The sequence below is a fragment of the Cynara cardunculus genome, unplaced genomic scaffold (genome assembly GCF_001531365.2).
Source record: "Cynara cardunculus var. scolymus isolate 2C unplaced genomic scaffold, CcrdV1 Un_Scaffold_5304, whole genome shotgun sequence".
In the NCBI taxonomy this organism is placed as follows: domain Eukaryota; kingdom Viridiplantae; phylum Streptophyta; class Magnoliopsida; order Asterales; family Asteraceae; genus Cynara; species Cynara cardunculus.
Window position 1 is genome coordinate 18,334 of NW_020202337.1, and position 14,900 is coordinate 33,233.

At 39.7% G+C, this 14,900-nt stretch overlaps 1 protein-coding gene across 2 annotated transcripts in view; it reads left to right on the forward strand.

Annotated features, from left to right (window-relative positions):
* Positions 1-12,043, forward strand: part of LOC112504348 (auxin response factor 19-like) — a 17,717-nt gene extending 5,674 nt beyond the window's left edge. The window contains exons 3-14 of one of the 2 annotated variants that reach the window (XM_025108282.1): positions 4,755-4,853; positions 5,222-5,278; positions 5,358-5,513; positions 5,604-5,688; positions 5,975-6,065; positions 6,154-6,318; positions 7,584-7,706; positions 8,582-8,657; positions 8,772-8,913; positions 9,414-11,176; positions 11,267-11,457; positions 11,659-12,043. In XM_025108282.1, coding sequence (XP_024964050.1) covers positions 4,755-4,853; positions 5,222-5,278; positions 5,358-5,513; positions 5,604-5,688; positions 5,975-6,065; positions 6,154-6,318; positions 7,584-7,706; positions 8,582-8,657; positions 8,772-8,913; positions 9,414-11,176; positions 11,267-11,457; positions 11,659-11,797 — 3,087 coding nt within the window. In that variant the 3' untranslated portion in view covers positions 11,798-12,043. The remainder of the gene's footprint in view (positions 1-4,754; positions 4,854-5,221; positions 5,279-5,357; positions 5,514-5,603; positions 5,689-5,974; positions 6,066-6,153; positions 6,319-7,583; positions 7,707-8,581; positions 8,658-8,771; positions 8,914-9,413; positions 11,177-11,266; positions 11,458-11,658) is intronic. The other variant, XM_025108283.1, reaches the window with a different exon arrangement.
* Positions 12,044-14,900: the final 2,857 nt, after the last annotated feature.

Below are 14,900 nucleotides of genomic sequence, written 5' to 3' on the forward strand. Positions count from 1 at the left end.
CCGTGAACGTGAACTCGAAGCCGTGAGAAGAAGAAGAAGTCGAAGTTGTGAGAAGAAGTCTGAAGTTAGTCGTGAACTCGTGATTAACTCAAGAAAGAAGACGACGTTGTGGAGTAAGGAAGCTTCACTGATTTCAGATTCAGACCTAATTTAGCCCAAAAAATTAGGCCCATGGAATAACAAAAGCCCAAAATTTTGAACACTTTAATTATGTGATGTGTTACTTTTGAAACTATATTTCTAAACTCTAATTAATGCATATTATATATATAATTCTAAGAAATATTATGTTAACCGCTATTTCCGATATATCACCGATATATCACCGATATAACCGATATATCGAATATCGGTCCTGACCGATATTTCGTATTCTGACCGATATAACAGCATAGGATGTGTCATATATAACTCTGGACATTTCTTACCTCTTGCGGCGATCAAGGAACCGCTGGGAGTTTCCACAAACCATTAGCAAAGTCGTTGTAACCATCATCATCGAGTAAACGTGTAGAAATCACATTAAGTCTCATACCCGAGACATGTTTTACATTCTGCAAAACGAATTCCATCCCAGTGTCAAATTTCAAACAAACATCGCCAGCTCCAACAATCTTTGATAGATCATTATTACCCATCTTAATTGTGTCATAATCACCTGGAGTGCAAGATGCATAAAAGTCTCTTCATGATATAACATGACACGTAGCACCACTGTCAATGATCCAACTCGAATCATCATGTGCAAGGTTGACCATATCATCATCACAACAAAGAAAGAACTCTTCAGTGTTGCTATTAACTTCAGCTTGTCATTGATACCGTCATCTTTCTTATGGTTATTCTTTTGATTGTTGTGGATAACCTTTTTGTTCTCCTTCAACTGTCTGCAGAACCATATGGTGTGCCCTTTTCTACCACAAATGGGAACATTCAAAATCAACATACTTTCCTTTTGAATTCGCCCGATGATTACCTCTATTATTTGGATCTCTGCTCTTCCCCCACCTTTCTGTGACCAAAACATCTGACTATGGAGAGGAACCCTACGACTTTCTTCTCATTTCTTTATTTAGAATATTGCCTTTAGCTAATTCCATGGAAATAACACCATTGGATGCGAAATTGGACAATGACGTCCTAAAAGTCTCCCAAGAATCTGATAGAGTACCAAGGATCTATAAACCTTGGATTTCATCTTCAAACTTGATACCTATTCCTTCAAGTTGATTAATAATTCCCTAAAATGCATTCGAGTGATAGGAGTTCCGTCGTGGTACTTAAGTTGGATCATCTTTTTAATCAAGAACAACTTGTTATTTCCAGTCTTTCGAGTATATAACTGCTCGGCTGGTTCCACTAAATATGAGCATGACCCCACTAATATGGTTCAAAACATTATCATCTACCCACTAACAAATATACTGACAAATGTGTCTATGCAAAATATTCCATTCTACATCTATTTTATTCTCAGGTTTGTTGGTTGAAAAGACAGGCTGGTAAAAATCCTTCACATAAAAAAGGTCTTCCATCTTTCCTTTCTAAACATGATAAATAAAACCATTTAGACTTATCATCCTACTTGTATTAGCTTCCATCATTCAAACAAGTCAAACCTAATAACAATAACCAAAAGCTCTGATACCACTCTGATGGGAAAGACGTGTCTCAGTGGTAACAACATATGCGCAATAAACCTTCGTTGGAAAAACTTTCCCGACTTATATGAACTTGAGGATGCGAACAAATATGGTATACTAAATGTAATGATAATCAACCCCCCAAATCAGAAATAAACAACAAATAAAAGCACATATTCAACACATGGATTTTAACGTGGAAATCTTTCAAAGCAAGAGTAAAACCATGGGACCCTTGGGTCGCTTAAAGTCCACTACCACCGGTAAACAACACAAAAGTTTTATCTAGATAAAACTAGTGGAAAACAACAATCATCATACTCTTGGAACAAATCATCAAGAAGTATGGAATCAAACCCAAAGGAAAACAGAAAGAAATATCACCCATAAAAACGACAATTTGTCGAACAGCAAAAGGACAACTCCCGGAGCTCCAAAATGAATCTCCACCGTTCAAAATGTATATAAAGATGTCGTGAAGCTACTATCCAAAAATCATGACAATCTGACGGTTCAAACTCTGGGAATGGACAAAACGGCACAGCTGCACTTGCCCGACAAGTGCAGCCGAACTTCCTTATCTTTTCTCACTTTTGTATTTTGTGACTTTCTTCATATTGTTATAAAACCCTAGGATACAAGGCAATATATAGCTTGTATCGTGCCACTGTTGTTGGGCTATTTTAACCATTCCTCATAGGCCAGAAATAATAAAATAAAACCCAACAGGAGGGACTGGTCTTGGTAAGGAAGGACGGATGGGGGTTCTCAATTTGCATCAAAACGGAAGGAGAGTGATGGGTTGGTGAAGGTGATGGTGGAGCATTAGAGAGGGATGGTGATGACAGTGTTCGCCGGATGGGGAGGGGGAACTACATGGTCAATGGTGTTCACCGGAGATGAAGTGGGGGACAATTGTCGGCATAAACAATCCTTGTGCATCGGAGATGAAGTGGGGGACAATTGCCGGCATAAACAATCCTTGTGCATGGTCGTGGGAAGGCGAAGGGACATTGTGTGTGGCCATGGGAAGAAGAAGAGGGTGGTGGGTGTAGATGCCTGGTGATGGGTGGAGGTTGCAGTGGGGGTTGGTGATCGGAGAAATGGCATGGGGGAGGTCGTGCTTGCTATTCACATGTCATTTGTGTGTATAATGCATATTCGATTTAATTACGAAGTTGAACTTGTAGTTTGGGGTTTTTCTTTACGAAAATGGAGGAAAAGACAAAAATAAATGTTAAAATGAAGAAAAAGGAAAAATGACGGAAATGCTCCCAAAGTTAAGGAAGATTATGGATGACTGTTAGGGTGAGGGACCAAATCATTACAAACGTGCAAACAACGAGTCCAATTCCGTAATAAATGGAGTTCGAGGACCACGTTTGTAAAACCCACCAAACCATAGGGACAAATCCGTAATTAACTCTAAAAATCAATAATAAAACTAAATTAAGGAGTAAACTATGGATTTGGTCCCTATGGTATGCATGTATTTACGAAATTGGTCCCTAGGCTTCATGTACGTAGCTTACCAGATGGTATGCATATTTTCACGAATGTGGTCCTTCGCCCTAAGCCCCTAACGACCATCTACCAAGTTTGTTAAACTCGAGGGCAAAATGGCCTCTTTGCATTTTTTCTTTATTTGAGATTTTTTAATTAACAATATTATATCAAGGGAGAGAATCATATTTCACATTTCTTCTCCAACCTCGAGGCTCCATTTTTCGTCAAACCATACACCATTTCTAGCGAAACCCTCTCACCTCCATCTTCCTCACCAACACCGGTGAAATCCCCTCCCCATTTCCTGCACCACCATCCTCACTCCTAACCACCACTACCCTCCACCCATCTCCAGTGACAACCGCCAGCCTTCTTCTACACCGTTGGACAAAGATAAATGATCCATGTTGATGCAGTCTACGATGGGTCATTGACGGGTAGAGATAAGTTGCATTTAGAAATATTAGGGGGGATGGGGATCCTTGACAAGATGCTTTTTGGAAGAAATAAGTTGCAGCCTTGCAGGTGTGGTGTACTAAAAGGGTCATAAATAGAAAACCTCTTGGAAGGGTCATCGGAGCAATACTGGTGGGGGAGGGTTGTCCGAATCATCGGACATGGGGGAGGAGGGGGGTCATCGTCCCCATCATCAACAGGTGGTATAGTGGTATGGTTTGTTTGTGTTGAGGAAGATGGAAAAGGTGATGGTATCACAAAGGCGACAAAGGGAGGAGCGAGAATACGGGGAAAGGGGTTCAGCAAACCCACAATGTTCACGTTGTCGGAAAGAAGGGTGGGAGAATAGAGTTTTTTGTGTTTGTTTAACAGACAGAGAGGAAAAGAGAATACTAAAATGACAAAATGAGCCCTTTGCCCTAGACTTAACAGCAAAACTGAACGGCCATTTGGTCAAGGGACCAAAACTGTGAAGAATTATATAGCTCTTGGTGTTCTATGTAATAAATGAAGTTTAAAGACCAATTCTGTAAAAACACGCGTAGCACAGGGACCAAATCTGCAATTCACTCAAAAATGAATTATAAAATGATTGTTGAAAAAAGTCCGTGTTCATCATTGTTGGTGAATGAGAGAAATCAAACCTCAAAGAGGTGGCATTGAATAAATGTTGGTTTGTGAGAAAGGCTTGAGCTTGAGACCACTGAACTTGTGTGCATGGATATGTTCTACTTTCCATCCAAAAAGAACGCCATTTTAACCTGTTTGCTGGACTAAATCAACAGCCTAAGTTGACCAATTTGCTGGAAAAGTAAGGGATTCCAGTTCGGTTAACTTTCCTTACTGGGAAGTAAGACAAGTTTAAACATGAAATACTGTGGACACAAGTAATTTTAGTGGAGTGACCAATAATACTCGATAGTACATGTCCAACTAAAATTTGTTCCAAATACTTGATGGTTACCCTTATTGTTAGATAATAAACAATTTCTTTGTTTTATGGTTTCAGCTAATAATTGAGATACGTAGTGTTGCCTTTCTTTACTTGATCTATTGTTGGTATTTGAGAGAGAAGGCTATGTGAGCTACGTGTATATAGATGCTCCTAACAGCATCAATAATATTTCTGTTAATAATATATGTTTTCAGGTTGCTGCATCTATGAAGAAGGATGTGGACGCTCAAATTCCAAACTATCCCAATCTTCAGTCAAAATTGTTGTGCATCCTTCATGACGTCACATTGCATGTATGCCCCTTTTTGTTGTTTTAAATGCGAGTTCTTTTTGGAACTTTGTTTCTAAGAAACAATATACATGAAAAAAATGCAAAAAAAGAAAATCCTGTTGTCAAATAATAACAGAAAAAAGGTCCATCGGCTAAAAAGCAGCGAAAAAAAAGCAGTCCAGTTGGCCTCTATGGTGTTTTCTTTGCCATTCACGGCCCATTGGAATATTCCTTTTGCATTTTAGAACAATCTTGGATGTTTTGAAATGATGTGTCAAGCATGGTGATCCAAAATGTCAATCAGTTAGTTATTGTTTGTGCAGAAATGGGCAAATTGATTTGTATCATGTTATGTATTTATATACTTTATTTCAAAAAATATACTTTCAGGCCGACACAGAAACAGATGAAGTATATGCTCAGATGACTCTCCAACCTGTTCCTTCGGTATGGAACTGTATGATAACTTTTGAATTTCACTGGGCACAAATGTAGGTTGCTGACTTAAACACACAACTTTTTGCAGTTTGATAAAGAAGCACTATTGAGGTCGGACCTGTTGATGAAAGCACACAAGCCACAAACAGAGTTTTTTTGCAAAACTCTGACAGCAAGTGATACAAGCACCCATGGAGGATTTTCGGTTCCTCGTCGAGCAGCCGAAAAGATCTTCCCTCCTCTTGTGAGTTGAAGCTTCTTTGTTTCTTTTTTTGTAACACGAAGGTTAATTGATGAAAATTGAAAATCTTGTGTTCTATTTATTTTTCCGTAGGATTTTTCGATGCAACCACCTGCACAAGAACTTGTGGCCAGGGATTTACATGACAATGTATGGACATTTCGCCATATTTATCGTGGTAAGCCCAGCTTGCTCTTTCTAAAGCAAAGTGAGCACATGAAACCCAAAATTTAAACAAATACTAACACAGAATTGAAAAACAAAACAGCACCCAACTGGTCTTGGTCAAGTGATTGGAGACTAACCTTGAGGTCATAACTTTAATTACCACACTTGTATATTGCCTGGGTTGCGTGAATGAGCTGGCAAGGCAACAAAGTTTCAACCCTTTGGGTGTGATTTCTAGGGTCTTTAGAGAAAATATTTTTCATGCTTCCATGAAACAAATCCTTCTTCGAATTCAGGTCAACCAAAACGTCACTTGCTCACGACTGGTTGGAGTCTCTTTGTTAGTGGAAAGAGGCTTTTTGCAGGAGACTCAGTCTTGTTTATAAGGTAATGCCATGACCGTATCAAAGTTTGTGCACTTTTTTGATGTATAATTTCTGATATATGCGTCAAATACACTTGGGTGTATAAACAGGGACGAAAAGCAACAGCTTCTTTTGGGTATTAGACGAGCAAACAGACAACCAGCCAATTTATCATCATCAGTTTTGTCGAGTGATAGTATGCATATTGGAATCTTGGCGGCTGCTGCGCATGCAGCTGCAAACAACAGTCCTTTCACTGTGTTTTATAATCCAAGGTACTTGACTTGAATATCAAATTGCAACACATTTCATATCGTGATGCGATACTAAAATTGTAGCACTTCAATTTTTAAAAAAAGTTAACCATTACGAATTTGACCCTTCTCATCTTTACAAATCAATTACTCCCTTGCAGCTCCCCTATAAACACACACATTGTTAAAATATGTTGGTTCACTTTTGTAATTGTTGGTGGGTTAGGAAATGTTATGTAAATACCATTATGTATATGATGTTTTCCTTTTTCTATTTCTTGTAACTCGATTTCAAACCTAATATAAAAGTCCTCCTATCGCCAACATTTGGTTTTAATCTGTGTTCATCATCTTCATTGCTATTTACATATACATAATACTGGGGAAGGTTCAAATGAGAACCATAAATATTTTTAGAACCATGAGAACCAGTATATATCGAATTATTGGTGCATATAAACCATATGAATTTTAGTGAGTATATGCACCAATGCATATATTACGTATACATTGATGAATATACTCATTATTTTTGATGATGTATATGCTTCAATTTATATTATATATATGTATATATATACACACACAGGAGAGGGATCAAATGCAAACCACCCCTATTTGTACAAACCGTGAAAACCTCTCTCAACTCTCGATTTCATTGTTCAATTTAATGAAACTATTTCATGAAGTTGTTTAATCTGATGAAATTGTTTCATATATTTTTTAATGACATGTTATGGTTCTCATTTGAACTTTTGTTATATATGTACACACACAGACATGCCTTTATACATGTATACACATCAAGATGGGTATATATTTATACATACATAGATAAATAGATGTGTTCCTGTGTATGTCAACCGGAGAGGGTGAAAACTTTTGCTACTTGTGTGCTGGTGTGTCATGTACCCACCTACCAGCCCAAGCCCATCAGATGTGGTACATTCTAGAATAGATAAGTAGGGGTAATTCAGGGAGTTTTGGAATAGCTTTCATAGTGGGAATGTAGTTTGGGTATTACTTTGAATAAGGTGGTAACAGGAGTTGTATAAATAGGGATGAGAGAGGGGGGGGGGGGAGTGGAGCAGTCCAGAAAACTAGTAAGAGTGTTCTTAAGAGAGCTCTGACTTCTCGAACAGCCAGAAACTGTTCCTTTTACTGTTAACCGAATCTTCCGAGTTGTTTTTATCAGTGGTGGCAATTTGCCATTGTCTGTGTAAGTGCGAACTTCTTGAGAAAAACCCAAATATTTATCATCAAATTTGTTCATTTTTTGAACGCAGGGCTAGTCCATCAGAATTTGTGATTCCATTAGCCAAGTACTACAAAGCAGTATGCAGTAATCAAATATCTCTTGGCATGCGGTTCCGGATGATGTTCGAGACTGAAGAGTCGGGAACAAGAAGGTAATAGAGTCTAACCTTGATATTTTCAATATATTCACTGCTGATTTGATGTACAAGTTGTTTTTGTTAAGGCCATCATGCAGTTCTTACTTGAACTAACAAAGGTTCTTGATTGAACTTGCAACCAACTGTCCCTCAGACCATCACTCAACCTGTCAATATCATCCCTTGACTTCTAGCTTTGGCGGTCCCTGAATCAAGGTTTTGGCCTCTCTATCTCCTACCTTGATGAATCGGTTGTAAAATGTGCAACACATGACTAAGGATCCGGGCTAAAATTGTGAAATGAAAAGAAGCAAATAATAATACTTCCATTTGTCCCAAAAAAAGAGTCCACTTTTAAAATTTAGAAGGAATTTAAAGACAATGTTACACATGAATAACCAGAATGTTACAAATTGACTACACAAGTCTTGATAATGGAAGAGTAACTTTTTAGCAACAAATTTATCTTAATGTTGAAATTTGACATCGGCTTCTTTTTATGATGGACACAAATTGTAAAGTTGATTATGTTTCAAGGATAGAGTATTAAATTGACGCCATGACATGCAAAACATGAGCTGACAATTTTGCCATTGATTTTGTCATGTGCCCATATGTCGCACATTTAACACCCAATTCTGTCACAGTATCATGAAATTTACATGAAGATTATGAGCTCACCAACATTAAGAAAGGTCAAGCCAAAAGAGTGGAAATCTGCAAATTGAGCTTTGGTCGGGGGAGTTCTGTAATTCACTCCAAGTTTGATATACTTGACATTTCTTCCCAAGCTGTTATGTCGTGTAATTTATTTCATTGCATTGAGGTCTAGAAGTTTTAGTTATATAAGTTACTGGAATTTTAAATCTTTTAGATGGTACATTCTGCAGGTATATGGGTACGATTACTGGGATCAGTGATCTTGATGGTGTGAGATGGAAGAACTCACAATGGCGTAACCTACAGGTATAGTTGCTCAAACACATCTTACAAAGTGCATGGTTTTTATCTTACTTGTGTTGGCATATTTTGGATCAACTAAAGAGCTTACCACCATAATCATTTCATCATCTCGAGTAGGTTGGCTGGGATGAGGCAACTGCTGGGGAGAGGCGTAACCGAGTCTCGATTTGGGACATTGAACCTGTTACCTCTCCCTTTTTCATCTGCCCGACACCACCCTTTTACCAATCAAAACGTCCAAGACAACAAGGAATGCTAGGTATGATGACCCGCTGATGCTTTTTGTGTAGATCATTAAACAACTTAATTTTTCCATTTTTGCTTGTTTGGTGTGAGGGGAATGTTTGATATGAAGCCTTATTCACATTTTGTTGATCCTCAAATTGATAGAATATGGTTACAAATGACAATTAAGATTTAAGACATAGAATGTGATACTTATGCAATCTCATCCATTTTATAATATAAATTTCCCTTGTAAATGGAGCCAATCTTCATCTTTGGATGTACTCTGGAATTCTCTAAATGTAATAATCATCCTAGCAACAACCGTGGATGCAGATAAATTGCTAAACCAAACAAACAGAGTAAATCCCACATGAAGTGGGGAGGGTAAGATGTATGGAGCCTTTCCTCTACTCCAAGGAGTAGAGAGGCTGATACTTGCGACAAGGATTTCCGAGTAGAGCCTTTCCTCTACTCCAAGAAATTCCAGAATATTTTTAGACTTGGTGTAATACTTGACCTCTAAATTGACAGGTGATGAATCTGCGGATATTGACAACTTAGTCAAGAGAACAATGCCGTGGCTTGGTGAAGATATGTCCATGAAGGATCCTGGCCTGAGTTTAGTCCAATGGATGAACATGCAGCAAGGTTCATCTCTGGCTAATCAAATCCAACCAAGCTACTTGAATCCTTTGGCGGGATCTGTCCTGCAAAACTACGGGGGACCAGATCTTTCACGGCAGTTGGGCTTGTCAGCACCACAAATGCTTACACAGAACAACCTACAGTTCAATAATCAACGGTCAACCTCACAGCTTGATCAGCTACAAAAACTACCTCAACCTGCCACCACCACAAACCCATTAGCAGTGATGATGCAGCCACAACAGTTGACAGACCTAACCCAGCAAACGGTTAGGCAAACTTTGATCAATCAAACACTGCCTCAGAACCAAATTCAGTCACAGATTCCATCTCAAAATGTTCTTCAGCAGCAGTCGATGCAAAACCATGAGTTCCAGAGAAACCTTCAGCTGCAACAGCAGCAGCAGATGATGGCGGTGAGTCAAAATCAGCAGAAAATCTCGTTGCCATCTCAGTTTCCTGATCAACAAATTAGTCAAAAGTTACAGATGCCGGAAAATCAGATTCAACTTCTACAGAAGCTTCATCATCAGCAACAAGCACTTTTAGCACAGCAAGGACAACATCCTCAAGATCAACAGAAACCATTGATAGATGTACCTCAAAGCTTTGCAAGGTCAATACCAACCAGCCAAATGATGGAAATGCCATCTCAAATTCCAATCACATCACAACCACAACAAATGCCAAGAAAGAATAGCGAAGCAAATTTTCGATTTTCTCATCTTTCTCAGCAACCAAAGCTACAACATCAGCAGCCGGAGTTGTCAGGACAGATGACAGGTGCAACCCCAATGCCAATCAATCTGCTCTCAACAAATGGCAGCAGTTTATTGACAGGAACTGCAGGTGGAGGTCAATCTGGGATCAGTGATGATGTTCCATCGTGTTCCACATCACCCTCAACAAATAACTGCCCAAACATGGTTCCTTCGATAGTCAATGGTCGATCCTACGGAAGTACAACTATGGGTGGTGAAGAGATAATTCAGGCTTCTGCTCATCTAATGAATACCACTGGATTGGAAACGGTATCAGCAAATGGAAACTTTGTTAAAGAATTGCAGCAAAAAGCTGATGTGAAACCTTCGGTGAATGTCTCAAAGATTCACAACCAAGGATTTTTAGCCCCACAGACATACTTGCATAATCTTGCTGGAACCCAGATGGATTACTTGGACAGTTCTTCATCAGCAACTTCAGTTTGCCTTTCCCAGAATGATGTTCATTTGCAACCTCAGAACTCGAATCAGCTGTCTTTCAACTCACAACCATTGCCATTTCGAGATACAATTCAAGATGGGGAAGTTCAAGATGATCCTAGAGCAGATATTCCATTTGGGGTGAACATGGACAACCGCTTGGGAATGTCATCAGTGATTCCTGACCCTTTGCTCACAAAAGGAATGATGGGATCTGGTAAAGATTTCCAAAATAATCACAGCTCAGGAGGCATGATTTCTAGTTATGAAAACCCCAGCAAAGACACTCAACCGGAACTCTCTTCATCCATGGTCTCTCAGTCGTTTGGAGTTCCAGATATGACTTTCAACTCCATTGATTCCACCATAAATGACAGCAGCTTATTGAACAGTGCCGTCTGGGCCCCACCACCGCAACAGTTTCAGCGAATGCGGACATATACCAAGGTTTAATGTCAACCATCTATCGTCTTTGCCAATCTTCTTCCATATGGTGTGGATCTCAGGGAGTCAAAATATTTTATTGGATTCATGTAGGTCTACAAGCGAGGAGCAGTTGGAAGATCAATAGATATTACTGCATATTCAGGATATGACGAGCTTAAACAAGACCTGGCTCGAAGGTTTGGTATTGAGGGTCAACTGGAGGATCGACAAAGAATTGGCTGGAAACTTGTCTATGTGGATCATGAGAGCGATGTTCTCCTCGTTGGGGATGACCCTTGGGAGTAAGTCCACAATCTTCTTTTATGTCTTGAATTACCGTTCCATGATGACAAATAAACTTGTAGATCACGATTAGCACCTAGGAACCATAACTTATGATGATGACAATTGAATTTTATCTGGGTATGGAACCTTGCTTGCAACCTGGTTCTTTTGATGTTTCTATTGGTATATCACATATTTATGGCTTGAGTTGACTTCAGGGAGTTTGTAAACTGCGTTCGCTGCATCAAGATCTTGTCTCCTCAAGAAGTCCAGCAGATGAGTTTGGATGGAGATTTTGGCGGCAACAGTGTTCTTCCAAATCAAGCTTGCAGCAGTTCTGGTGGAGGAAAAGTGTAAGGATTGTCTTTCCAACCTTTAACCTCTAGGAACTTCTTACTATTATTATAGTCAGCCACGGATCCTGTGTTCCTAGTTTCTTGAACCGGGAGTTTTTAGCCATGAATGGGACTCAGACCATGTCCGAGATTAAACTTATCTTGTCTAGACACCTGCAGAATTTCTGTTTACAGAATATCATCCATTTGTACAAAGATTTGCTCTTAAAGACTTCTAATGAGAGAATTGCTTATCGGTTTTGCTTTCTGTATGGTCCATGTTTTAGAAATGTTGCAGCATATGTAGGTTGGTAACCATTCAATTTCTGCTCAATATACGAACAACCTCTCTTTTTTTCCAAGGGCCCAAGTAATGTAATAGGGTTCCATGTATAATTAATGTTAGAATTGCATTAAACAGAGTAGCTGATGGTAATTTTTTTTTTTGAAATTCTGACTTTTGACAGAAAAATTATAATGTAAACAGTACGAGATGCTCTTGTAATGTCAGACATGTGAGTGCTGCTAAACATGGTGTCTTGGATCAAGGCCCATTTAAATAAACCCAACTTTATTCAAAAGAAATGGGCTAAAGCCCAGGCAATGAATGAGGCCAAGATCACATGTATATTGACTATTGAGGATACCTTCATAAATCTCTCCAAGATCATTCAATCATCTACATAATAATATATACCATATTTAGTCAGTCAAATATGTAAATACATAGCTTAATTTACTCCTGTAAATCATCTCTGTAAAGGCTATATATTGGCCTCATATTCTCCTTGTAATTCATAAAATCAATACATCAATACATTTATATGGTATCAGATCTTTTTCTCTCCTCTGAGAAACCTTCGATCCTCTTTGCCTCTCACCACATGCCAGACGAGCCGATCACACCCCCCATAAACATGTCAGAAAAATCGGATACCACCATCATCCATCTCATCGCCACAAACCACTTCCCTATCAAACTCACATCATCCAACTTTTCCGTCTGGCGAAAGCAAGTTCTCTCTACCCTAATCGGTCTAGACCTTCACTACTTCATCGAAGGTCCTTCAAAACCCCCTACAAAAACTAGTGTTGAATACTTTCACTGGTACATACAAGATCAAATATTGATCAGTGCCCTTCTCGGCAGCTGTAACGATGCTCTACAACCGTTGATGTCCTCCGCTGAAACATCTCGTGGAGCATGGTCTCGTTTCACCACCACTTATGCCAACGCTTCCCGTTCCAGAATCATCTCTCTCAAATCCAACCTCATAACCAACCCCAAAGGATCCCGCACTGTTGCTGCCTTTCTCGGTGACATGCGATCCATTGTCGTTGAGCTTGCCTTGGCCCAAAGCCCGATCAATGATAAAGATCTGATGATTCATATCATCAATCAACTAGGAGAACATTTCAAACCTATTGTCGCCGCCATCAAAGTCCGTGAAAACCCAATTACCTACTTTGAACTCTGACAAATTGGTAGATTTTGAAAGGTTTTTGAAAGAAAAAGACATACCTCCTGCTGATATTCTCACAGCAAACTATACCCATACTTCACGAACTTGGTCTACTCAATCCACCTGGGCCACTACTCCCTCGGCCTCCAATCAGCGGTCCAACCATTGTTCCCGTCCTGGGTCACGCAACCCACGCTCGTCATGGTCAAAACCACAACACTCTTACACCAGAAATCGTAACAGTCGCTCCAACTCTCACTGTCAATTCTGCTCCATAGATGGTCATGATACAAAAGAGTGTCGCAAACTCTTCCGGTTCCTTCATGATAACAACATTGAGATCAACACAGGTCCTCTAGTCAACACCACAACCACCAGAACCAACCTGGTTCAACCCACCTGGCTCTTTGACAGCGGAGCATCTCACCACGTCACATCGGATTGCTCCAACCTGCAAACTCCAATGGACTATGGAGGGCCCGATGAAATTATTCTTGGCAATGGTGCGGGCCTTAAAATCACTCACACCGGTGACAGTAGCCTTTCAACCTCGTCCCGCCCTCTCTCCCTTCCCCATGTTTTTTGTGTCCCTCACTCTAATTTCGGTTGCCAAACTATGCAAAACTAACAAAGTTTATGTCGAATTTTTTCCTTCTTGTTTTGTTGTGAAGGATCTAGTCATGGGGGCACCTCTACTTCGGGGAGTGAACAACCATGATGTGTACTATGCTCCGGCTTCTCCTCTTCTCCAAGTAAACACGGTCACGACATCCACCATTCATGATTGACATCATTGTCTTGGTCATCCATCTATCAAGACGTTCCAATCTCTTGTAAAGTTTATTGGTTTTCATTCAAATAAAAAGTTGAACTCTAAGTTTCATTGTGAGTCGTGCTCTATCAATAAAAGCCATAAACTTCCATTTAATGACACCTCTTTTGTGACTACAAAACCTCTACAGCTGATATATACGACAGATGTTTGGGGACCAACACAAAAATCTATTGATGGTTATCAATACTACGTAATTTTTGTTAACTTCCACACCAAATATGTATGGCTCTACCCCATGTGCCACAAATCGGATGTCTCTACACTCTTTCCTCGCTTCAAAAAGTTAGCTGAGCACTACTTTCAAACACCTCTCATATCCATCTTCTCGGATAACGGGGGAGAATACCAAGCCCTCATTCCTCTCTTCCAATCTCTTGGTGTCTCTCACTTCACCACACCGCCTCACACACCAGAACAAAATGGGACTGCTGAAAGACGTCACCGACATGTAGTGGAAACCGGGCTCACCCTTCTACACCATGTCGGTCTACCTCTACGTTTTTGGTCCCATGCATTTCAAATGGCTGTCTACTTAATCAACCGCTTACCCACACCCATCCTCAACCATAAAGCCCCTTATGAAACTGTTAAACCCCATAACTCATAATGTAAAAAGTAATGAAAAACAATAAGTGATGAAGAACCAGATGATCGATGAAGATATCAAGGCAGAAGCGACTAAGTCTGGAGTATAACCAGATGACCGATGGACGATCTGGGATGCGATGGAAAGAGCATCCTCATCGATTCTCTGGTCATCAACACTTAGTGAATTCTCCAGCAAATCATCCAGAAGCATACAGCGAAGATCTAAAGATAAGGATGAT